The 26,384-nt window shown below is 37.0% G+C and overlaps 1 protein-coding gene across 21 annotated transcripts in view; it reads left to right on the top strand.

Moving 5' to 3' along the window:
- ENAH (ENAH actin regulator) overlaps window positions 1-26,384 on the top strand; it is a 154,872-nt gene that overhangs the window by 75,914 nt on the left and 52,574 nt on the right. For all 21 annotated transcript variants that reach the window (XM_060396052.1, XM_027976306.2, XM_027976305.2 and 18 more), the window contains 2 exons: window positions 3,253-3,418; window positions 12,364-12,541. In XM_060396052.1, coding sequence (XP_060252035.1) covers window positions 3,253-3,418; window positions 12,364-12,541 — 344 coding nt within the window. The remainder of the gene's footprint in view (window positions 1-3,252; window positions 3,419-12,363; window positions 12,542-26,384) is intronic.

Here is a 26,384-nt window from a genome sequence, read left to right as displayed (position 1 = left end):
ATACATAACCTGAATGGCTCTGACTACATCTCCAATAACATCTCAGCTCTTACCCATGTCTTATCTTGTTCCATTTAATCTTGATTTCTCTATGTGCTGCTTGTTTTGTTGAATGTCAGATTTGTATCCTTAATCTCATTTTGAAGATGTCTTTTCATCTTCATTATAAAACATCAACTAGGGCTTTTCTTGGCTACTTTGATATGTTCATTTAGAGATGAATAGCTATTCAGTTAACTATGAAGATATGATTACACCACCACCCTTATGGCAGAAAGTGAAGAAGAACTAAAGAGCCTCTTGATGAAAGTGAAAGAGGAGAATGAAGAAGTTGGCTTAAAACTCAGCATTCAGAAAAGTAAGATCATGGCATCCAGTCCCATCGCTTCATGGAAAGTCAGTTCAGTTCAGTTCAGTTGCTCAGTCGTGTCCGACTCTTTGAGACCCTATGAATCACAGCATGCCAAGCCTCCCTGTCCATCACCAACTCCTGGAGTTCACTCAGACTCGTGTCCATTGAGTCAGTGATGCCATCCAGCCATCTCATCCTTGGTCGTCCCCTTCTTCTCCTGCCGCCAATCCCTCCCAGCATCGAAGTCTTTTCCAATGAGTCAACTCTTTGCATGAGGTGGCCAAAGTACTGGAGTTTCAGCTTTAGCATCATTCCTTCCAAAGAAATCCCAGGGTTGATCTCCTTCAGAATGGACTGGTTGGATCTCCTCGCAGTCCAAGGGACTCTCAAGAGTCATGGCAAATAGATCGGGAAACAATGGAAATAGTGAGAGACTTGAATTTCTCGGGCACCAAAATCACTGCAGATGTTGCCTGCAGCCATGAAATCAAAAGACACTTTTTCCCTGGAAGAAAAGCTATGAGCAACCTAGATAGCATATTAAAATGCAGAGACATTACTTTGCCAACAAAGGCCCATCTGGGTAAAGCTATGGTTTTTCCAGTGGTCATGTATGGATGTGAGAGTTGGATTTTAAAGAAGGCTGAGCGCTGAAGAATTGATGCTTTTGGACTGTGATGTTGGAGAAGACTCTTGAAAGGCCCTTGGACTGCAAGGAGATCCAACCAGTCCACCCTAAAGGAAATCAGTCCTGAATATTCATTGGAAGCACTGATGCTGAAGCTGAAACTCCAGTACTTTGGCCACTTGATGGGAAGAACTGACTCATTTGAAAAGACCCTGATGCTGGGAAAGATTGAAGGTGGGAGGAGAAGGGGACGACAGGATGAGATGGTTGGATGACTTGATGGATGTGAGTTTGAGCAAGCTCCGGGAGTTGGTGATGGACAGGGAAGCCTGGCATGTGCAGTCCATGGGGTCGCAAAGAGTCAGACACGACTGAGCGACTGAACCGACTGACTGATGAACTTCAATATTTGGAATGTCTCCAGCATCCCGTTGTAGAGCAACGGGGAAGAAAAAAGTGGAGGAGAAAGTTAGGACATTATATTTAACTTTCCTGGTTTTACATTTCTGATGTATCTTTCTTACCTTTTTTTTTTTTTTTGAGGCATGGCAATTGTGTGTCCAAAAATATTGTTTTGTGAAAACTGGAAAATCTGTTCTATATTAATTTACAGATGGGTTTAGTGAATTGTTGTTCACTGTTAGTAAATTTATTTCTTGGATTGTATGCCGTAAAAGGCACTTTGCCTTAGCTTGTTTCTTTCTAAAGGGTTATGTAAATTTTGTCACTTAACAAGTATTTTTATTGTGAGTGATGAAGAGATTTCAACTGCTGTGCTGACAAAGACTCTTTAATCAAGCTTTTAAAAATAATTCAAGCTTTAGTCATTGCCTCATTTTTACTCCCAGAACTATTTTACTAAAAAAACAAAAAAAATTCAGTACAGCATAAAAATTTAGACAGTACCACTGGGTTTATTTCAGTGTTTGTACTGCACAGATATTATTACCAGTTAGTTTTGATGAGATTTCGTTAATGGAAAATTATGAACAGTTTTAACACTACTGTTGTGAGTGGTTTTATTGCTCAGTACTGTGACCTCTTTAGGTCTTCTGTGATCCTTCTGTCATCAAATCACCAAAGTCTAGCAAAGCACAGGCGTATACTGTTGAGAGACGGGCCAGAAGGGAGGGATGAAAGTGACATTTTGTTTCCCAGGATATTGGGGAAGAACCCACATGATTTACTTTGAGGCTGAAATTTGTGGAATGAGCAATGCTTTCTTTAAAGATAGGGTTGAGTAAGCTACTTAGCATCTCCATTAACAACTACTTAAGCGTCAGATAAATCTATGAAAACTGTGAAGATTGAGTCATTTTAATTAGGTTAATAGTCATCATAGAGTTAATATACCTGTTTTCTTCTGTTCAGTTTTTGTGTTTGATTTTTAAGAAATAAAATATGGTATAAAGTAAAATTCCAACTGGTCTTTTTTGCCTGGTAGTATTTTGGAATAGTTGAAATATGAAATTATTGCTTAATATGTAATGAAAATCATCTCTACAACAACAGCAACAAAATCTCATTTTCACTTGATAACAAAATAATTGAAAGGAAGCTGAGATTTAAAAATTCTATCATGGATTTGGTCTTTTTTTCCTTAATATTTATTTGGGAAGGCTAGAATTGAAAATCTAGAAGAATGCTTAGAAATCTCATTTTACTGTTTCATTTTTAAGTGAAGAAATTTGAGACATAGGATGTTACCTTATCTGAGTGGAGTCAGGGGCTCAGTAACAGTGCCACCCAGGGATCACTAGTGCCCCCCATATCTCACGGGACAGATGGAGCATAGCAGAGTTTGTTACATAGACCTTGAAGCAAGCCTGATGATAAAAGTAATTTTTCCAGTAAAGATGGGTAATCACAAACAGTTCACCAATAGTATAAACGTATAGATACACGCACAGTGAAATGATGATTAATTTATACTTATAGTTCCATTCAGTTTAATGGATATATTAGATTAATTGATAGAAGAAAATGTTTTTTATATTGTTTATATAATGTACAATCTCCTTTGTGGACCCTGATCTCCTCCTTTGTTTCCTGATTACACTTCATTTTTTGGTCTGTCTTCCCCATTAGAGTCTACTCGTAAGAGCAGGAAAGCCTCTGCCTTATTCACTGTCATCATTTCTAGCACCCAGTAAAGCACTGATTGTTGACCGACCGCTTTGTTAGATACCGATTTTATATGGCCTTGTGGGAAACTGAGCATATTTAAGTATCTTAAAAGTTTGCTTTTTTTTTTTTTCCCTCTCTTTCCCAGTGAACAGAGTATCTGTCAGGCAAGAGCTGCTGTGATGGTTTACGATGATGCCAATAAAAAGTGGGTGCCAGCCGGTGGTTCAACTGGGTTCAGCAGAGTTCATATATATCACCATACAGGCAACAACACATTCAGAGTGGTGGGCAGGAAGATTCAGGACCATCAGGTAAGGATTTGTTAATTCTTAAAGTTACCTAGTATTACAAAAGGACTCAATATATTCAGTAAACTAAAGTCATATTTTGTAGCCAAAAGAGTCTCTGTGGGAAAAACTGGGTATAGCTTTGCCATTCCACCCTCTCCATCTTTATAAAGCTTGAATTTAGATGACAATTTAGAAGTAATTGTTCAGGAATATAAATCTGAGTTTTTCAATTATGATATTCACTAAATCCTCCAGCTAGGTTTGGGAATTTAAAGTAAATTTAAGACAAACTAAAATATGAAATATCACTTAGGTAGCAGATTGTGTTTAAGGAATTCATTTCCCACCAAAGGTAAGGGGTATTGGACTATAGGAAGGAGTTCAAAATTCAAATAGTTTCATAAAGTATTGTTAAGTTCATATATGATAGAAAAATTGTATTAAGGTTGCTGGAATAGTTGGGCTTTTGTAATTCAGGTCTGGCATGACAACTAAGCTTTTGGTAATTCCCTGCTCTGGATTTCTTAGAAAGGTGACTGGATTATCTGATTACTTGATTTCTGGGGCCTTTCCAGATCAGGAGCCAGTAGACAGTGCAAAATGGAGATAGGGTTTTATTAGCATTAAGTATATACTAGTAGCAGTGAGGACTTTTTATAAAAAGAACAGATTGATGAAATACTTTTGAAGCTGGTAAGATGGTAAAATCAGCCAGTGTTAAATATATGTGGGGGAAAAAAATCTTAACAGATATCCAGCTGAGTTCTTATGAGAAAAAGATAGTTCCCTGAATTTCCACTGGGAGACAGGCTGGTGTAGTGTGTGGTGAGATGCTGTGACAGCCCTGTATTCGGGGATGGAAATTATGAACTGGTAATATCCGGGGACTTAGATTTGGTATTTGTATGCTACGCGTTGTGCCCTTTGAGATGCTGGGCCTCGAAACTGGTATCAAAGTTTCAAAACTGCCTAAAGCTGAACCTTTTCAAGGGGCTGCACACCGTAAAAAGAAGACTAAGAACAATCTTCCTAAACCAGTACAGGTAGGCAGAGGAGTCTGAGCTAGTTTAGGAGCTCCTCTGAAAAATGGAAGCCTCCAGCTTCATTTACACATCTCCAGCCGAGAAATTAACCATTCCTGGTTGCCGGCCAGTGAAACTCCTACGGCGCCTGGCAAAAACAAATACATTGCTCCCCAGGAGAGGAACTTTCCAAGACCTGAATCAGTTGGCAGAAAGAGTAGTTCACTGAATGCAGCAAGCTTACCTATTAGTACTGACTGCCCTAGCCTGCTGCTCTCCGCCCTCTCAGGCTCCCTTCTCTCCCCTTTGCCTCCACCTCCACCCTATTCTTCCTTCTTCTTCCTCCCCTCTCTCCTTTTGCTCTGTGCACCTGTTGCTCAGCCTTTCTCTGGTTTCCCCAAGAGCCTTCTCTGCCTCTCTGTCCTCTTTGTCTTTCCTCCAACAGACTGTCTCAGGAGTGAGTTGGGCCAGAGACTGACTGAATACTCCCTAAGAGGCTGCTGCAAAGTGAAAATGGGAACTGGACAACTAGAACTTTATAGAAGTTATTGAACATTTTAAACACATTACAAACTAGTAGCTGTAAAATAAATTTTTGGTAAATTCAGTGAATTGGTCACTTGATATCCTGATCAGCAAACCTAAACATATCTAAATGTTGGTGAAAAAGATGATGAGTATTTAAAAATAAGGGGATCAAAACATTATTTTGTACACTTGAAATGAATATGTTAAATATCAGTTACACCTCAGTTGAAAACAAATGATTAGAAAGAAATCTATGTAAAGATGAAATACTGACATTTTTATTCATAAGAGAAGTTAACTATCCGATGGCTTCCGGTTTTTGACAAATGGAGTGTTTCTTAAAATGTTAGAAATTTAAAAACACTTGTAAATAATTTGTGAAACTAAGATGAAATCATTATGAAGATTAGAAAATGTTCAAAAGTCAAAAAAAAAAAAAAAAAAGAACAAAACGCTGGATCTGAGTGACAAGATATGACATAGAAACCTGTGGGACGTCTAAGCTGTCCTTGGCTAGAAGACGGTTCCTCCCCCGCTGCCTGCCTGCACTCTGTATGTGTGAACCTGTTTTGTTATGTCTGTGCATTTGTTTTGTTTCACATACTACATGTAGGTGAAACCATAGCGTCTTTGTCTTTGTCTGATTTACTTCATTTACATAATACCCTCTAGGTAGATGGACAAATGACATAAAATAAGCAAACCCAAAGAAAGCAGAAGGAAATACTAAACATAAAAGAAAATAAAAAATAAATAGAAATTAACAACACAGAAACTGCTTCCCTGAATAAATTGACAGAATCAACCCCCCCCCCCCCAAAAGTTACAAATAAAACAGCATTAGGGTTGGAAAGAGATATCACTGTAGTTACAGTAAGGAAATAAATCATAAGATAATATCATAAAACAACTTTACACCAATAAGTGGGCCATCTTGTAGAAAAATATAATTTATCATAACTGGCAGAAAGTATAGAAACATAATAGACTATATTTTGTTTTATCAGTCATATATTTTTATCAGTCATAAAATATATCAGTAGTTAATAATCTACCCCAGATATGTTTTTGAAAGGACAATGTCCAGAGCATTTATAAACGAGATTAAAAATCTTTAACCTATTACCTGTTTTATGTAAACCGTTCTAGAAAAGAGTGTTTTGGGACTTCCTTGGCAGTCATTGGTTAAGACTCCACCTTCCTGCAGGGGGTGCAAGTTCAATCCTTGGTCCAGGAGTCAAGATACCATATGCCTTGTGGTCGAAAAACCAAGACATAAAACAGAGGCAATATCGTAACAAATTTAATAAAACGATCCATGTCAAAAAAGAAATCTTAAAAGAGGAGTATTTTATGAGGCTAGTGTAATTTTGATATCTAAGACACACAACCATTTCAGAGAGGAAAATTATAAACACATTTCAGTTATTAACATTGATAAAGAGATGAAAGTCCTCAATAAGATATTAGCAGGCCAAATGTAACAATGTATATGGGAGGAGGGGGTGGGGGGAAGATCACCTCTTAACCAAAGAGGATTTCTTTCTCTTATCTCAGTAATGTAAAGGTAGTTTAACATTAGTAGCCTATTAATTTGGTAGGAGAAAACCTAGAAGAATAACACCGATAAAATCCATACAGAATAATGCTCAGCACGTTTGGCATAAAAATGAGTTTTCTTAAGCTGATAAAGATGAATAATGTAAACACACAGCAGACATCTAGAAGACAGTTCAGTGTTGGAAGGATTTCCATTAAACTCAGGAATAAGTTTGAGGATTTCAACTTTAGTCATTTTCATTTTCTATTGCAGAGATGGCAATCTAGTAATATAAAGATAAAGAAATAGAAGCTATAAGTATTGAAAAGGAGGAAACGGAGCTTGACGTTATTCACTGATGATATAATTGTATGTGTAAAAAAATCCCAATATCTGCAATAAAATATTAGAACTAATAAAATTGTTCAGTAAGGTCTTTGGATATAAGATGAATATATAAAAATCAGTAGCATTTTTGTATAACTAGCAATAAACAATTTGAAAATATAATTTTATACAGATACTACTTAAAGTAACAGCAGTGATAAAATACCTAAGAATAAATCTCATAAATAACTGGTTTCATTCCAGAGTACCTTTTTTCATTGCTTAATGGTTATCAGTCTATTTTAAGTGGGAACATATTATTATAATTTATTAAATAATGTCTAAGAGCCATTGAAAAATTAACCACAGTTTATTTATAAAATTGAATATGTACAAATCATATACATATATATGAAAAGCTGCCATTTTTCTCCTTAATACTTCAGTACTTACTGTGTTCTAGGGGGTGTGTTTAGGTTTTATATAGGTAATAAATTCCTGACGTTGAAGAACAATGCAGTGAAGAATGGGGATGTTACACATGTAAAGAAAGCACAGTTAGTTGTTTCAGTTATGATAAATAAATCATTGTGTAGCCAGGGCACAAAAGAATGATCAGTTTGTTGAGAAAATGGGGGAAAAGGTTGTGATGACTTCACAGACAAGATAAGCTGATGAGCCATGTCAGAAAGAAGCATAGATGTTATTCCACGGTTTAATCTGTTATGATCAGGCTAAAAATGGATGGGTGTATGCAAGGTGTAAATCACTAATCTAGATTCAAGCTCCTTGCGTCTGCTGTATTAGAATTTTGAAGACGTTCATACCCAATAGCATCCTTGGTGAACAGTTATTGTTAAATTAGGGTGTATGTGTCCCTCTTTACTTTTAAAGCTTTTTAAGATTATATAGCATTGTCTATCCTTGAAAGATAGAATGAAATAATTTGTTTAAAATTATTAAAATTTCTATAAATTATTAAAATTTCTATATTGAAAAAACTGAGCTAATGATTTAGGTAGTATAATTTTAATTATAGTAATATTTTCCTCAACTTTTTCTAATAGTCTGTCACTGAAGAGTTGAAAAAGTAAACGTAACTATCTTTTTTGTCTGCCCTTATAACCTCTTTGTCAAGCAAGATATACATTGCCTTAAAATTTGGTTCATAGTTTTCTTGTGGTATTAAATTCTAGTAGCTTTGGGTTTCTAGTAGCTAAGGATTTGTAACCCTCTCCCACTGTCAATATGTATAGAAGGTAAATGGTAAGACGTGACCATATTTTTTAAGTTGTAGTAAAAATAACATAAAATTTACCATTTTAATAAATTCTAAGTGTACGATTCAGTTCAGTTGCTCAGTCATGTCCAACTCTTTGCGACCCCATGAACTGCAGTAAGCCAGGCCTCCCTGTCTATCATCAACTCCTGGAGTCCACCCAAACCCATGTCCATTGTGTCGGTGATGCCATCCAACCATCTCATCCTCTGTCATTCCCTTCTCTTCCTGCCCTCAATCTTTCCCAGCATCAGGGTCTTTTCAGATGAGTCAGCTCTTCACATTAGGTGGCCAAAGTGTTGGAGTTTCAGCTTCAACATCAGTCCTTTCAATGAACACCCAGGACTGGTCTCCTTTAGGATGGACTGGTTGGATCTCCTTGCAGTCCAAGGGCCTCTCTAGAATCTTCTCCAACACCGCAGTTCAAAAGCATCAATTCTTTGGTGTTCAGCTTTCTTTATAGTCCAACTCTCAATCCATACATGACCACTGGAAAACCATAGCCTTAACTAGACGGGCCTTTGTTGGCAAAGTAATGTCTCTTCTTTTTAATATGCTCTCTAGGTTGGTCATAACTTTCCTTCCAAGGAGTGAGCATCTTTTAATTTCATTCAGGGATATTAAATACATTCACACTGCTTTGCCGCAACCATCACTACTGTTCATCTCTGGACTTTTTCATCCAGACTGAAGCTCTGAACCCTTTAAAGAATAATTTTCCATTTCCCTCCACCATAATCCCTGGCAACCTCCATTCTATGTTGTTTTTGCAAAGTTTGTTATTCTGGGTACTTCAAATAATTGGAATCATACAATATTTTTTCCTTTATATCTAGCTTACTTCACTTATCTTTAAGTGGTCATCATATTTTAAAAATAATGTCATGTTTGGATATTGGTGGATGAGGTAATTTAGATAAAGCTTCTCTCTGTGAACCAAAATAATTGGATGAATATTTAAAAGAAAAAAGTCTATTTGGAGAGCTGACATGACAGTGAAGAATTATGGGTCCATTACTTAAAAGAAGAAGGAATCAGAGAAGTGAGCCTAGCTTGGAACCGGTTTTTACCCAGAAGCACATATTAGTTTTGAAAGAGGAGCCTGAGTAGCTGAACAGAACTTTTGGCAGACTCCTGGGACTAGTAGAACAAAAATTATAAGTCAGATCTGCTAATGAGGGGAGGTTGTCTTGGTAATCACCCAGGTTGTGATTTGGGACCCAGAAGCCCCATACCCTGGGGAAGAAGTTTGATTCTAAGTAGACTGGCCTTTAGAAGAACTGATACTCAGCCTCTAATCATTTTAATCACTTTTGGATTGAGGTAATTTGAAATTGTTAGTTTCCCTAGCTGCTTGCCAGAAACAAATGTAAATCTTCCCTGGGAAAATATAGCATCATTTTAGGCCTCAAAATTTCCATAGAGTTATCCATAGTCAGTATCTGGTATTCAGTCAAAATAAACAGCATACAAGGAGACAAGAGGAACAGTAACAGTAACCTACTGGGAATCCAATTAATGGGATTATCAAAACTGACTTAAATAACTATGCTTAATGTATTCAAGGAAATAAAACTAAATTGAGAATTTCAGTAGAAAAAGAGCTAAATGGAAATATTGGAATTGAAAAATAAAATAGCTGGTATTAGTAACTCAGTGATGAGTTTATAACAAATTAGAGGCTACTGAAAAAAATCAGTAAACTGGAATATAGATCAGAAGGAAATATTCATTCTGAAGCTGTGATGTTTGGAGAGAGAAAATTATGGACATATGAAAAAGTGCTTAAGGGACATAGGAAATACAGTAAAAAGTGTAAGGTATACCCTTCCCTTACTGGCGTCTCAGAAGAGAGACGGGAACGCGGTAGGAGCAATAATCGAAGACAAAACAGTGAACACAAATTTTCAGAAATGATGAAAGAATATCACCTTAGAAATGCTATAAACCGTAAGTGGTAAGTACAAAGAAAACCACATGTAAACATACCATGTTAAAATCACTGTATACTAAATTCAAGTTGAAGTTCTTTAGTTTGATCCATGAGAAAAAGACAGCTTTAAAAAGCAGTAATAAACTGTCAGCTGACTTCTCAGTAGAAACGGTAAAAGTTAGAACGCAAAGGATAAAAGAAAATAAATGACCACTTAAATCCCATACCTAATAGTCTTCGATAGTGAAGGTGAAATAAAGATTATTTTGAGAAACCAAAATGGAGAATTCATTATCAGGAGATCTGCTTTGAATGAAATTCTAAAAGGTGCTCATCAAGATCAGAAATGGTCCCCACAGAAGCTTGGAGAGGACAGAGGAATAAAAAACAACCAAAAAAGGGTAAATATTGGGTAAATCTTAAATGACCATCAACTGTATAAGACTACTAATAGTGGTTTATGGGATTTAAAATGTAAATGGAATTAAAGATACCTGATAAAAATAGTGTAGACTTCTTAGGATGGGCATTGGGAACAAGGGAGTTTTATTGGAGATAAAAGTATTGTAAGTCTGTGTATTGTTGAGGTGAAGACAAAAGTATTGGTTCCTATGTGTCTTTGATAAGTTTAAGATGCCTGTTTCAATCTCTGGGGCAACCACTGAAACAACAGTGAGAACACTGTAACTGGCAAGCTAATAGGACAATAGTAAAGAACTCTAAAAGAAGGTATGATAGATTTAGGCCCAGAGTTATGTATAACTTGCATTAAGTGTAAATGGATTAAACACTACATTTAAAAACAGAGACTGGTGAATTGGATAAATAATATGAAATTGACCATAAGTATAAAATTGTAGCTGCACACAAATGACTGAGAACAGCCAAAACAATATTGAGCAGCTGCAAAGTAGGAGGACACACTAGTGGCTATCCAGACCTCCTATAAACTTATAACAATAAGTCACTGTGATGTTGGCTCAGAGATAGGCATACTGACCAGTAGAACAAAACAGAGCCATTTCGACACTTAGTTTATGAAAAAGGTAAACCTGCGGCAGGCCAGTAGGTACTGCCGGATCAACTGGACAGCCATATTGGAACAAAAAAGAAAGCTGAACCTTATTTCATATCGTAGGCATAAATCAATTCCAGTTGAATTGGAGATGTAAATATGAAAGTTAATACAGTAAAGCTTCTATAAATTAACATGGACAAATATTTTTATCACTTTTATCACACATGAGAAGCATTTGTTAAACAGATTTCAAAAAGCATTGACTCTATAAAGGAAAAGATTGTGTATTAGGACTGAATAAAAGTTAAGAACTTCTGTTCATCGAAAGACACCATTAAGAGAGTGAAAAGGCAAGTCACAGAATGGGAGTAGATATTTGTAACATACAACCAACAGTGGGATCATCCAGAATATATAAAGGACTCTTAATAGATCAATTTAAAAAAAGATGGGCAACTCAGTTAAAAAATGAGCAAGGGATTTAATTTAAGCACGTATTCATAGAAGATCTCCAGATAGCTGTTAAAATACAAGAAAGTGCTACATATCAGTAGTAATAAGGGAAATGCTACCATCGCTGAACTTGAAACTGACGATACCAGTTATAACGATGCACTGTATGTGTGGTTGTGCAAGCCATTGTATACTGCTGTGGAAGTGAAAATTGATGGGACCAATTTGGAAAGCTATGTGGAGTTTTCTGCTGAAATTGAGCGTAGTATGGCTTGTGACAATTCTACTTCTAGGTATATGCCCAAGAGAAATGTGTGCAGTAAACCACAATTACATACAATGAATAGATGCTTCTCATAAATAATTTTGAGAGGAGGGCAAATTACAGTATATATTCTTTAACTCCTTTTACATAAAACCTCAAAACCTACAGAACTATTTGTTGATGTTAGAAGTGTGGCTAATACCTTTGGGAGGGGGTTTCTGATGTTAATGTCCTATTTTTTGATCAGGGTTTGGCTACCTAGGAGCAATCACTGAGATACATGCTTATGTTTTATATGCTTTCTGAATTTATAAAACTTCAGTAAATGTTCAGATATATTTAATGAGGGATATAGATTTTCTTTCGTTTTGCTGATTTACTCTTTTAAGGCCAGAGACTTGTAACGACAGACAGCCTAACATCTATCAGGCTGTTAACTTCTGCAGACTGATTTTACTCCAGACACTGGTTTTAACCATTTTTGCTTTTTTTGCCGAGGTTGGTCAGGGGCAGGTTTGAATGAGCATGTCTAGTCAGGATGTTGACTTTGCTGATTTTGCCAATTATTAGCTTAACTTTATAAAGAATTACTGTCTTTTAGGTTGTGATAAATTGTGCCATTCCTAAAGGATTGAAGTACAATCAAGCTACACAGACCTTCCATCAATGGCGGGATGCTAGACAGGTGTATGGTCTCAACTTTGGCAGCAAAGAAGATGCCAATGTCTTCGCAAGTGCCATGATGCATGCCTTAGAAGTGTTGAATTCACAGGAAACAGGTAGGGTGTCCACGGGTTACCTGTCTCCTTGAACTGAAGTACTGTGTCTATATTAAACCAAGTCTTTTCTGACCAGCTTTTAAATCATATATGTATGTATTAATATTTGAAGTGATTCTTGAATTTCTTTTGTTTTCTACAAAAATGTGAACTTTTGTTTGTTGATGATGAATATTTACTCTAGAAGGATACTCTTATGAGACTGGTTAGTAGTTAGTAATTTTTTATTGTTTCATTTGAAGTTATTTGTTTATTCTGATCTAGAACCTCAACTTTCATTGTAAGAACATGAGACTCAGAGATAAGCTGTGAACTGAATATGCATATTTGTCATCATCTTATTTTTTATGATCAAACACATGTTTTCTGAAACATGTTTTTTAAGCCACTACTGAGCCCATGAATTTCAAGGTCTAGGACTAGGTCCTCTTCCTAGTAGGTACAAATTCCATTCTAAAACTTGTTTAAAGATTTTCGGAGTGCCCTCCGGTGGTATAAGCTGTGAATTGCATGTCCTCTGACACTGCATGGTGGTCAGAAAGGTGTGTAGAAATAATTCACTTAAAAACACACAGGATTTGAAAGTGTGTATATGTCAGAGATGAGCTGGTTTTATTTTGACTTAAAAAATAGGAAAAAATATGCCAATTTGTAATTCTCTCTTTGGGGAGATAGATTTAATAATCAGAAAATTAAGGTTATAATAAAGCAGACATATATGGTTACTCTTACTTGCCTTTGTGTATTTAGTAGCAATCTTACTGATGTAAGCATGCCATAAATAAAGTTTATTTATATATTTTCTGAGGAAGGACTTATATAGTTACATTAAAATTCACTATTTTGTTGAAAGTACAGAATTTCAAAACCTGTTACAGATAATTTAAATTTTATTTATACCTTGCCCTATTCTAAAAATTATTGAAACATCTAGCCTATGTGTTAGTCTATTTCAGATGTGAATTTCGGGGCAAGAAGACATTTTGGAATCTTACTAAAACTACCTTATTATACCTACAGGTGGTTTTTCTTTTGAGGAAATTAATGTCTCTATAAATAATTGGTACATAACTCTCATCTATTTTGAGAAAATAAACCACTAGAACTTCTTCTAGTCTGTCACTCAGGCTAGAAAATAGCACAGAAAAGTCTGCCCGTGTGTACAGACTTGTATGTACATTGTCTAAGTCACTGTACTTTGCTTTCTGGCATCAGTATTTTATCAGCATTCTCTTGTAGGTATAGAATTTCTTTTTTGTTACTTAGTTTTACCATAAGCAACTCTAATTGTTGTTCTTAATATTTTATTGAATAGATCAACTACATAATAAATAATTGAAGAGCCAAACTTTAGAGAGCATGTGTGACAATAACGTCTAGCTTCTCCATGTTTGGAACAGTCTAGCATTATTTTTACTTCTGAACTTTCAAAAGCATGTTCACTGTTCCTAAGAATTGAATGTTACTAATTTAAAGTGGTTAACATTATTATTCATCTTGTCATCAGTTTTTTTAACCAATTGGAAAAGGTTTTCATCAGTGTATAGTCAGTCATATAGTTTGTTTTCAAAATGCAGATGCTAATTAATGATTTTTTTCTTTTGATCTTGATCTTTTGAAATTAATGAGTCTTAATGTGGAGAGACTCAATTACATTGTCTATTGTAAAGTAATAGACATTTCCACATTATAGGAAGTTTAGTAAATGGGAAGATAGCCCATCATCTCATTAGCTATGCAAGCATTTTGTTAAGGCAGAAAAATTGAATAGATTCCTCTTAGATAAGTTTGAAGCTTATTCTCTTCTCTGTCACAGTCTCAACTTAGAATATCATGAGCTGAGGCAGGAGAGAGAGTGGTGGAAGAAGCTGGTCCATCCTAGCCATCTCATTGCATCATGGCCCCAGTCATTGGCAAAGAAGATTTTGGTTCTGTGGCTTTTTCATCAGAGAAGGCAAAGCACATGAAATGTTCTTTATAGTCTGACTTACTTAGAAAATCACTGTTTTCGTACATTAGTATAGTTAAACACTGTCTCCAATTTTTGATAGAAATAATTGGCTTGGCATTGGAGGCATAAGGTGCTTCCCTGGTGGCTCAGCTGGTAAAGAATCTGCCTGCAATGTGGGAGACCTGGGTTCGATCGCTGGGTTGGGAAGATCCCCTGGAGAAGGGAAAGGCTACCCACTCCAGTATTCTGGCTTGGAAAATTCCATGGACTGTATGTATAGTCCATGGGGTTGCAGAGAGTCAGACACGACTGAGCGAGTTTCACTGGAGGTATAAGAAGATTTAGATGCTGTGAATCCGAAGTGTCCTCAGGAAAGGATATAAACTTTTCTGTAGATCTCAGTAGAATCGGTAAGGACTCCACCCCCAGTTTAATTTTGTGAGTCCCTGCTATCCACATAAACAAACATACCCAATAATGTCACCTCTCATCTTGAACACGTCGTCCCCTTCCACAGCTGTTTGCTTTGGATTCATAGCCAGTTGCTTGCTAAAACCATCTATTCTCTGCCTGCCAAAACCAAGTTGGTAACAGGTAACTTGCATGTCCCCTCCCTAAGTAAACAATATACCCTGTAAATCTCTGATCAGAAGCAAAAGAAACAAACTTATTCATAAAGGTAAAGTACCTGTAGCTATTAGTCTGTTTTTACTTGGTGTCTTTCCACTTTTTAAAACCAGTTTTCCATATTGAATGCTTCTGGATTTTCTGTTTATTAGGTTTAATGTATTATTCATTGAATATTTGCTAGTCCTTTTTAGTGGTGTTCAGGCTTTTTAAAGTTATGGTCACCTTTGTACAAAAAAATCTTTTTCAGATGCTTAGTGCATAAACAGACCAAGTCCCCCCACCCCCCCCCCCCTCAAATAAAAACAAGAAACCTGCAGAGATTCTCTGATTTAATGTGGGAGTTGGGAGCATCTGACCCCTGGGGACACCCATGTGGTTCCCTCGAGCAGGATTTGGAAATTGCTAACTCATCTTTTCTGCCAAAATAAAAAAAATCACACAATTCTGCCTCCCTCTTTTCTTTGCCTGTCCACGTCTCTAATTCCTCAAACAAAATGTTCAAATTAAGGGGGAAAAACGGCCTTTTCTGTAGCTAGTCATGCTGACCTTTACAAGGTGCTCTGTGTGCATGTTTAATATTTCCATTTCTTTTATGAAAGGAGTGGGTGGCAGGAATGTTTTCCTTTATTTTGTTTTTAACTTAGTGTGCAATTATCTAATATACTGGAAAGTATAGAAGGTGCTAAATACAGTGAGTTATATTTGGAATTTAAGAAACAAGTCCCGTGTTCTAACAGTTTTGAAAAGAAGTTGAATTTAGTGCTTTCTTTTATACCAAAAGGTAGTTTATCAGTTTCCTTTGCCTAATAGAAATGAACTCAATTAAGTACATTCAAAATGTGTTATCCAGCCTGGTATTTTTTATTTCTTTATTATTTATCAAGTACATTTGTAGCAGTTTTGCAGATAATAGTCATGGATTATATAAAATATAAAGTCAGTCTTTTTCGTGATCAGTAGATGTAAACTTCCACAATCTATTTCCTTTTGAAAAAGGTTTAAGTCACTTGAAAAGAGATAATTCTTAAAATCCATTTGTAAAAAAGGGAAATCATATTGGTTTTAGGTAAGATTATTCTACTCCTTTTGTTCTGCTGAACCAAAATTAAGCATACCTTTCTAAGAGGAAAACCTTAAAATATTTAACCATTGTCTAAGATTGCTTTTGCTGGATTTTATTTTGTATCTATTGAAAGCAAGAATATAGTCAAAGATAACCTCCTGTTGGAAATTTTCCTTAGAGCTTATAGTTAAATATTTATGAAGACTGAGATTCCATTCATTTTTTAATTGGTAATTTGGTTTGATAAACCTTTCATACGTGCATTTGTATGAGTTTTATCTCAGCATTTAAAAAATCTTTTTGACATATGTTTCAGAATTAACTGGATTTAAAATATCTCAGAAAGTTTCTAGAAACACTTTTTATATTTATAGTGGCACTTTTATTTTTCAGACATTCAGAATGCCAGTATTCATGGGACCAATATTATGGTTATGTCACAAAAACCATCAAACATGTTTTGAGCATAAGTCCTGTGCTGGATACTGGAAGTGATGATAAGGCCTATCCTCTGCCTTTTACGATTTCACAGCAAAATTAGAGTACAGTTTGTGACATGTGAATGAAGTATGCAGAAGAAAATTCTAGGGTAAAGGGAAGTTTTGAAGAGAAGATGATGTTTGAGCTGTCTTTTGAAGAATAAGTAGATGATAGAACATTCTGGACAGACTTGGAGGCGTGAGAGCCTGGCAGTTGGGAAACAAAGCAGGGATGTGGTGGGCTTGGGCTGGAGGCTTTCTATCTATGTGGGGGGGTAGTCACAAGAGATGAGACTGGGAAGGGCCTTGTGTTCCTGCTGGGCACTGTGCAGTTCAGGATACTGGTCGGTGATGCGGTCTCTGAAGGGTGCTGAATAAATACTTTAGGACAGAAGTGATGGATTGCTAAGCATGTGTTTGTAGGCATGGAGATGAGTTTCAGATGCCGTTGTGATAATACCAGTGAGAGTGGTGAGGCCTGAAATGACACAATATGAGAAGGGAAAGGAGCAGCGTGGAGAGGAGGTGACAGACCTTTAGTGCCAACCTTGCCTGTGAAGGCATTGTTTTAGGCCTTCTGCTTATGTCCTCATTCAGTCCTTAAAGCAGTGCTGAGGCAGGAATAATGATCTGTTTTTAGGCACCAGCTTTGTGGCCGGTCCTAATTGGGCATATTTATTACCAATAATCTGTATAACAACACTACAGAGTTGCTGGATTGTTTGTTTTAGACATAAGGTTGGGGCTTACAAAAGGTCTCTGGACTGGCCCAAGAGCCCACAGCAAGACAGTGGCGTGAATGGCCATTTGTGCCCTGATTTAGTTTTAGCATTAACCTTTTTTCTGCTGTGTGCGTTAGATGTAACGCATAGGTCAGGAAGAAGAGGATGCTGTTCTAAGACAGTTACACAGATTGTGTCATTTTGGGCAGTCAGGGAAAATGGATTCCAAAGGTGATCTTGGATACAGTACTTTGCACTTCTAACGTCCTTAATCAACAGTCTTATCACAGAAGTAACATTGTGAAACAGAACTAACTGTAGCTGCTCAGGATTAAATGAGTAAGAGGTTTGGCGGTTGCGTGGGTGGGACAGCCTTTTCCTGGGTGCTTCCTTCTCAACTTACCTCTTCACACCCTTCCACATTTATAAATCCACAATCTCTATAAAAACATGAGGTTAGTCTATCAGTACTGCCACCCCCAGTTTCTAATTAAGAAGACTGGTACAGAGAGGTGGGACTTTGCTGAGGTCATATATACCTAGAAAGGGAGGCTCAACCGGGATTGGATTTTACTGACCTTCAGGAGATTTCTTTTTATTACGTTTTTCTGCTTTTCAGCTCAAGATCTTCAAAGCATATTTTAAAAGGCTTTTGAGGGATGTCCATTTAAGCTGAGAAAATCAGAAAGAGAAAAACTTTCATTTACTTTTTGTTTTATGTATTTTGGGGGAGGGGTAAAATTTTATGGTCTTTCATTTTTGATTTAGTGGAAAGAACTTAGGGTTGGAGGTGGAAGACTCCAATTTTGACTCCTCCCCTGGTGGCAGGTTGCTTTCTCTAAAGCTGTTCCCTTCAATAAGGAAACATATAAAGGGATCCTTATAAAAGGATCATGAGAATACCTGTGTTACTGTATCCTAGGGATTAATTGAGGTAAAGAGATTAGTATTTTTAAACTATAGGATGTTATTTTTTAATGCTAATATTAAAAAATACACAGAAAATTCTGTGTGGATTAATTTTCTTAGAGGAATAAAAGTGGTAGACAGACTTTGAAGTTTTCTCCAACCTCTTTGTCTTTACTGCCTGGTAAAGATATACCATGTTGTTTCCTCATAGAAAATCAAGTAATTTATCCATCATTTGATACATACATGGCAGGGGGAAATTAGACTCAAATCTTGCCCTCAAGGATTCTTCTACTCTTGCAGGAGAGATAAGATACACTCTTAATCCAAAAGACAGAGTTGTCTGTGAGGTACAGATAAAATCCTTTGAGTATGAGGAGGGGAGTTGTTCCACTGGAACAATTGAGAAAAGTGTTAACAATGAGATGGATTTTTGAACTGATTTTGAAAGATAGCTAAAAGAGGGACATAAGGGGAAAGACACATCCATCCGTCCCAGGAAGTAGTGTAGGAGTACAAAAGTGGAAAAATGAGCTTGTTTGTAGAACGGAAGTTATTTGATTGGCCTGATAGGGAATAAAGTCAGAAAGACAGGTCTGCCCAGGAAGGGCTTTTGAGAGCTGTGGGTGATAAAGAGACGGCGTGCATGTTTTTGAGCAGATGGAATGATGTGAACAAAGCTGTTCTTCAGAAGGCCAGCAGTGGTATGAAAAGGGAGCTGCTGGAAACAGAGAGAAGCCTTAAATTGCTGAGTAAAGGCAGAAATAGTAGGCGTAGAGGAGAAAATTCCAGTAGGCGAGGGATCATGATGATGGAATCAGGTGAGTTTAAATAGGAAATCAATATTGTGTGAGTACTTCCTCCCCTTACACAACTTTTCCTTTTACAAAAGAATTCTGGCTGCAGATTTTCACATGAAAGCAATAGAAATCTCTGGGAGAGTATCATATCTGTTTGCTGATAGTGTGGTACCTACAATAATTTCTACTTATGGAAAAAGTCAGTAGTTTGGGAGAAAGAGGTGAAAAATGAAAATGCTGTTCAGCATGAGTTTGAATTTTTACTGTGAACCGGAGTCCAAGTTTTAGAAAGAACGGTACATGGACACACAGATTTGTCTTTAAATAGCTTTAGAGAACAAATATGTTAAGCCCACAGTTTAGTAATTTATTAACAGAGTTCGCATCCATGTTATATGTGAATGTCCTTTTCTTAGGGAGATAATTCTGTTTGAGTTAGAACAATGGTTTTCAACTTGTTACAGAACTAATACATAACAACTGATAAACGTTTGAGATAATTTTAGATGTTTTGGAAAGCTAAATAAACAATGTACATCATACATTCCAGTGATGGGATTATACCTCCTAAACCAGATATTAAACTTCTTTGTTGGGGACTAAAATTTGCCAGCTCTTTGTAGGGATGCTTATCTGAAACCAATCAGAAGTCCTAATTAGCTGTTGCTGACACTTTGAAGAATTTCTGGATCTTGTGATTGTCCCACGATGCTGATAAGCAATATTAAATAGTCCCAGTACCTGAATTGAGGTCAACCAATTATATATCTTTGCTTACTTAAGAAAGACAAAGATTAATGATAAATACAGTTTCTTTGGACAAGCTCACTATAAGTATCGAGTCCAAGGGGGTTAGCTAAAATAATAAAAGGGTTTCTAGCTGTCGAAAATGTTGAGAACTACTGAGTTAGGTGTCTGGTTCATATGCCCAACCTTTCTCAGCCAGGGTTACCTGAGAGGGTTAAGCGCTTATGCAAAATGACTTGGTGACTATTATGTTATAACATATGAATTATTATCTTTATAATAAAAAATTCTAAAATATTTATTTCTGTGACTTTTAAGTTCCTGATCATTAGCTTTTTGGGAAAGCTGCTTTGTCTTGACTGTAACTCGAGTCTAATACTGTGTTTTCTTAAGCGCAGCTTCAGTCTTGTATTGTAGAATTGATTAAATAACTAAAACAGACAAGATTTTTCTGATGAATGTGTGTTTCATAATTATAGAAGGTTATTTTAGCCTGAAGTTTGTTGTCAGACAGACACTGTATTCTCCCTCATTCTTATTTCTCTGCTTCTTTGTCAGTTGGACCTTTTATTAATGTATCTGATACAGGTCTAACTGGTGACTTCAGTTCTTTAGGCTTACTTTACAATAAACTTGAAGTTTAATTAATGGGGCTGCGGCAAACTGAGGATGTCATCCATGATTGTTTACACAGTTATTTTTGTGATTATTTTCCTGCATGAGAATAGTTATTTGTATACAGTTACTTTACTTGTCTTCTTGGATCGTAATCATTATTTGTTGCCCATAGGTTGGAGAAGCATTTGCTGGATGTTAGACAGTTGAAAGTTCTGATATCTTTTGGTCGGACGTTTTCATGTTTAACTATGGATGTAAGAGATAGGGAGATGCTTTGATAGAATAGAATCTGTCTTGTTGTCCACTAATGTGAAGACTCAAATCCCAGGAACCGCTTCTGCTCTTGATGAGACCAGTTACACCACACAGTCGCAGCCAAACCTGTTTACAACTTTTACAGTTTAGTGTTTTTCCAATTGAAGTATAATTGATTTACAATATTGTACTAGTTTCAGGATCACAGCTTAATTTTGGACATACTTTGATTAGTGTGTAGGTGATAGTGTATACTTTGTTGGGTTGTCCATGTTTGTATTCAGCAGAGAGCGTGTACGCGTTGGTGTAGTGCCTCTGAATTAACACTGGGCATTCCTGTTGGTATGGTCTAGACAAGATAGCAAAATTCTAATTAATTCTAGTTAATCTTATGAAGATGGTATTAAATGGTGATCTCTTTAACATCTGCTGTACATATATAATGGAGTAGGAAATGGCAACCCACTCCAGTATTCTTGCCTGGAGAATCCCATGGACAGAGGAGCCTGGAGGGCTATAGTCCATGGGGTTGCAAGAGTCGGACACGACTTAGCGACTAAACCACCACCACCACCACCATACATATATAAACAGTGTCACAATATTACATATGTACAGACAACATATCATTATATATGTAATATGTGATATTATTTTATTAACCCATTAAAAATTCCTAAGAGGTAGATGGTCTCATAATATAAAAGAGGAAAGACCACAATGAACTGAATTACTTGTACTCCAGATAAGGTAGTACGTTACATGATACTAGAGAAACAAAAATGAATGACTCACAATTGTCGACCTTAAGAGGCTATTATGTAGAGAAGATAAGCCACGTCTCACCTGAAAGACGGCGTGAGTACCATGAATGGTAGAGTGGTGATTAGGAAGTGGAATAGGCAAGTGCAGCATGCTGCTCGTGTAAGGGCACCAGAAATAACTCCTGTGACGTAGACTGCTGTTTCTGTAAGCTTTTGCAGTTTCTGAGATGATTCACCTGAGCAAACAGTGGCTTCTGTTTTCTGGAAATTTTCAGTGATAATTTGGCTGTGAAAGTGCCATTCCTATAAGAAGAAATGCATCTTTATTGAGGAATTTCCTATGCAAATACTGTCCTGATCTTTACCATGATAATACTGTACTAAACACAAAGAATTACTTTACCTTGTTCAGACTTAAACTCGCACTGGTCTCCGTGGATTTAACATTTTTCTTAAGTCACAGAACCATACACCCTCAGTTTGAAGGTACTGACTGGATGACTGATGTCAGTTCCTGGAAACAGGTCTTTAGTGTCTTCTGCAGGTAATACTAGGAAATGACCGTAGGCTGTAGGTTGGATTTTTGTGTATACCAAATGGCCTTGCAGTGGCTTTTCGTTGCTCTTAGAGCAGAATTTAGGCTTCTTACCAGGAATCCGGATTCCTTCATGAACTGGCCCCTCTTGACTCTGCCTTAACTAAACATGCTCCCTGGTTCAGATCCTTGCACCTTGTATTCCTTCTTTCACCATGGTGAGTGTTTTCAATAACTTTTTTTTTTGGTGATTTATATGTTTATTACTTAAACCAGTCTTTCCCAGTGGGCTGAAAATTGCATAGGGGAAAGGATTTTGTTGTCAAAAACACTTTACAGTGATGTGTATAAATAAATTTGGAGACAGTCCTAATACAGTGACAGTTACTGGCAGATTTTATTCGCATATAAAGATCAAATTATTCAAAGTGTCTTCTGCTGAAGGCCCAAAGATACACGCATTCATACATTTTTAAACATAGCCTACAATCCTAAGATACGATATATAAACATCTCTCAAGTATATTTAATACAGTAGTAGTAATTTACAGTATTTTTACATGAGTAGATGTTTGAGTCTCTAGAGTTTTGTTCTTAGGAAGCTAGAACTATTTTTCTGCTCCAAAGGGTTGCTGTTCTTTTGGGGAAATCAGCTTGAATTTATATCTTTTCCTTCTTAAGTAGGTACTTTTGCCTCAGTTTGGGTAGTTCAGTTTTATTCTCAAGTTATCATAACCCAGGCAAGAGCTAGGTTTTCAGGACTCTGGTATTTCCACCTTGTCAGTTAGTCCAGCAGTTATTTCTCTGGCAGTATTTCCTCTTATATTCATTAAAGCATAAATTAGAACATGTATAATTTAAAAAACTTCTCATGAGTATGTCTTGTGTATTTCATCTTCCTGTGAATAGTGATGGTGTGGTCCCTGCAGCCAGCTTGTGGAGTCTTGACTTGCTAAAAAGCAAATTCAGCGTGAAGTTGTTGCCAGAGGAGATTCAGCCAGATTGCCTATCTAAAGCTACCTCCCTGTTTGCTAGAGTCACCCCTCCCTTTAATAGTTCTCCTGTGCCCTGCCTTCTGATGATTCTTGGTCATGGAGCTTGTAAAAATAACTTGCCTTCACCTGAATGTCTTCACACTGGGTTTTTCCTTGCTTTTTAAAGAGTTGATTTTCTTTTTTCCAGAAACTTGAGGGGTCCCAACCTTATAATCTGTTAAAAACTTTAGATATGTATTTCCTGGGTATTCAGGGATTTCTTTATATTATACTGAACAAGGCTTTATAAGAATCCCCACTTACCCATCCACATAAAGATCGTTTTTCAGTTGAAGACAGTTTTCTTTCCCTGACTTTTGTTTAAATATTTCTGCTGCTACTGCTGCTAAGTCGCTTCAGTCGTGTCCGACTCTGTGCGACCCCATAGATGGCAGCCCACTAGGCTCTTCTGTCTCTGGGATTCTCCAGGCAAGAATACTGGAGTTGCCATTTCCTTCTCCAATGCATGAAAGTGAAAAGTGAAAGTGAAGTTGCTCAGTCGTGCCTGGCTCTTAGCAACCCCATGGACTGCAGCCTACCAGGCTTCTCCGTCCATGGGATTTTCCAGACAAGAGTACTGGAGTGGGGTGCCATTAAATATTTATGGTGTTGTGTAAATCTCCTGCTTCATTATTATAAAGTTATATACAGATTCATTCATTCTCATACTTGTTCTCTCCCATTTACATTGTTTAGATGGATTCCTGTATGTAAAGGTACTTCTAACATAGTAGGCCTTCAGCGAGTTTTGGTTAAACTACATTGATTTGGTAAAACTCCTGTTTAGTTAAACAGGTTTACTAATCACCTGTGTGTGTGTGCTCAGTCACTCAGTCGTGTCCAACTCCTTGTGACCCCGTGATCTGTAGCCCGCCAGGCCCCTCTGTCCATGGAACTTTTCAGGCAAGAATAGTGTAGTGGTTTGCCATCTCCTCCTTGAGGGGATCTTCCCTACCCAGGGACTGAACCCCTGTCCCCTGCATTGTCAGGTGGATTCTTTACCATTGCACCACCTGGAAATCCCCTGTTGATCACCTGCAGTGTGCTGAGCACCATGCAGGCTGCTGGTAATTGGGAGGATGAATATTACCTTTGAGCATCTTGAGGTCTAGTGAGGCATACAGCTGACTTCTAGGACATGATATAAAGGAATACGTCACACAGTGAATTGTAAAGACCTTAAGCTGGGCCAGTTTTGGTGTTCCATAGTGTGTTTCCTTCTGGGCTGTGGCTGGTATGGAAGTTTTCTTTTTCCCTTCCCCCCTGTTTTATTTTTAAATAACAGTGTATTGGTGCTGCTTTTGAATAATAGTTCATTGTTAGAGAATGAATAGTAGTAAAAGACTAAGGTTTAGTGAAAAATGTCTGATGAAGAAAATAAAAACTGTAGGGCTACAGGTTGAATTAAAATAACTAAGAATGTCATTTAAAGTATGATAATAAGTATTTTGTATACAGTTTTCCAGAAAAAGAAGTTCTTTATCGAGTAACATCTATGGATTCTTAAGACTGGGAATGTGGCACACCTAATTTAAAGCTTCCTAAATTTTTTCATAAATTTGACAGCAAAGGTGTTGGCTTTTTTCATTTTCTTTGTTTGTCTCAGTACACTGATAGTTTGTCTAGATAACGTACCCTCATGCTTGAATTGTATCTAATTTAGGCCTACTAATTTTGAGATATTATCTTTTTAAAAGAGTAGTGAAATAAAGACACATATTGTTTTGACTATAATTACATTTCAGAGACTGAAGTTAATGATGTTTAGTTTGTAGAATATGTTTTTATGTCCTTACTGACAGCCCGCACCAATAATTTTATATGTAATTCTATTTCATAAACCCCATGTCAGGTTAACAAATCCAGTTTATTTTATTATATATTGAACAAAATTACTCTTTCAATAAAATTTTACTTAATTTTGAGTTTCAAAAAGTAAATGTGGACATCTTTGTCATTTAAGTGTCAGCTTTCCTGAGTTGTTTTAGATAGAAGTTGCTTCTTGGTTTCACTGATGAAGTGTCATGAATTATTGTGCAGAGAAAATGAGAAGGGAAGGGCAGTAGGGTTGCCAGAGAGAAGGAGATAACTGTTCTGGCTTAACTAGGACAGGCCTGGTTTTGTATGAACCGTCCTGAATGGGTATGTATTCAAGAGTCATGGCCTAACAAATGCCTTTGACTGTTTATTCCTCCTGAAGGACAAGCTGATGGCAGGGGAATCTTCCCAGGCCAGCTCAAGTGTTTGGGAAGGATACCCAAGTGCTGGCTCTGCAGTCCTTCCGGACACCTGGGGTCACGCTGGTATTGTTAATCAAGTCACTTCCCTCGTCGTGTACATCCAGTTCTCGCGTCAGAACCTAGAGCCAGTTAGAGCTCCACCGATGGCAACTGCTCTTGGCAAAGAGCTCAAATTTCCAGCACAGCATTTTGCTCTGATTGTTTTTCTAATCAAGAAGGTATGTGCTTATTATAAAGTTTAAGCAGTATGGAAGGGCATAAAGAAGAAAGCAAAAATATCTGAAATCTTACTACCCCGAGGTAATCACCTTTAATATTATCCATAATAGAAAAGTAATAGGCATTGAGATACTTTTCAACTTTATCTTTTAGTTCCAAGAAGACAAGCATGACATGGCACTTTCCTTCCTCCCCCATTAACAGCTTTATTGAGCTTTACTTCATATACCATACAGTTTACCCATTTAAAGTGTACAATTCGGTGATTTTTAGTATACTCGTAGAAGTTCACAACTATCACTATAATCCGTTTTAGAGCAGTTTCATCACACCATTAAGCATTAGCACCATCCTTACCCCCCGCTCCCCAGGTGGCATGGTAAAGAATCCACCTGCCAACCCACTGCCGTATTCTTGCCTGGGAAATCCTAGGGACAGAACAGCCTGTATAGCCCATGGGGTCATGAAGAGTCAGACATGAGTGAGCATCTGAGCATGCACACACCCTTACCTCGCCCCATTCCTTCATCCCTCCCAGCTCCTGGCAACCACTAATCTGTTTTCTGTCTCTCTATATTTGCCTGTTCTGTACACTTCATGTAAATGGACTCATACAGCGTGTGCTCTTTTGTGACTGGCTTCTTAGCACGATTTTTTCACAGTTCGTCTCTTTTGTAGCACGTGTCATGCGTGGCAGTTTGAAAAGTAAATCGTTAGCACATATTCATGGATCTAGGGATACTTTCTAAGTCTTTAACAGCTGAGTTTCTCATTTTAGCAATTTATTTTCTTATGTTAAAGTTGTATACAGTGAAAGTAATGATTAATTCTGAACATTTTTAAAATAAATAGGTTATAACCAGAGCAGAAAGGCTTC

This window comes from Ovis aries, chromosome 12 (assembly GCF_016772045.2).
Source record: "Ovis aries strain OAR_USU_Benz2616 breed Rambouillet chromosome 12, ARS-UI_Ramb_v3.0, whole genome shotgun sequence".
In the NCBI taxonomy this organism is placed as follows: Eukaryota; Metazoa; Chordata; class Mammalia; order Artiodactyla; family Bovidae; genus Ovis; species Ovis aries.
The sequence above is the reverse complement of the archived record's forward strand: the minus strand, read 5'-3'. Positions and strand labels throughout refer to the sequence as shown.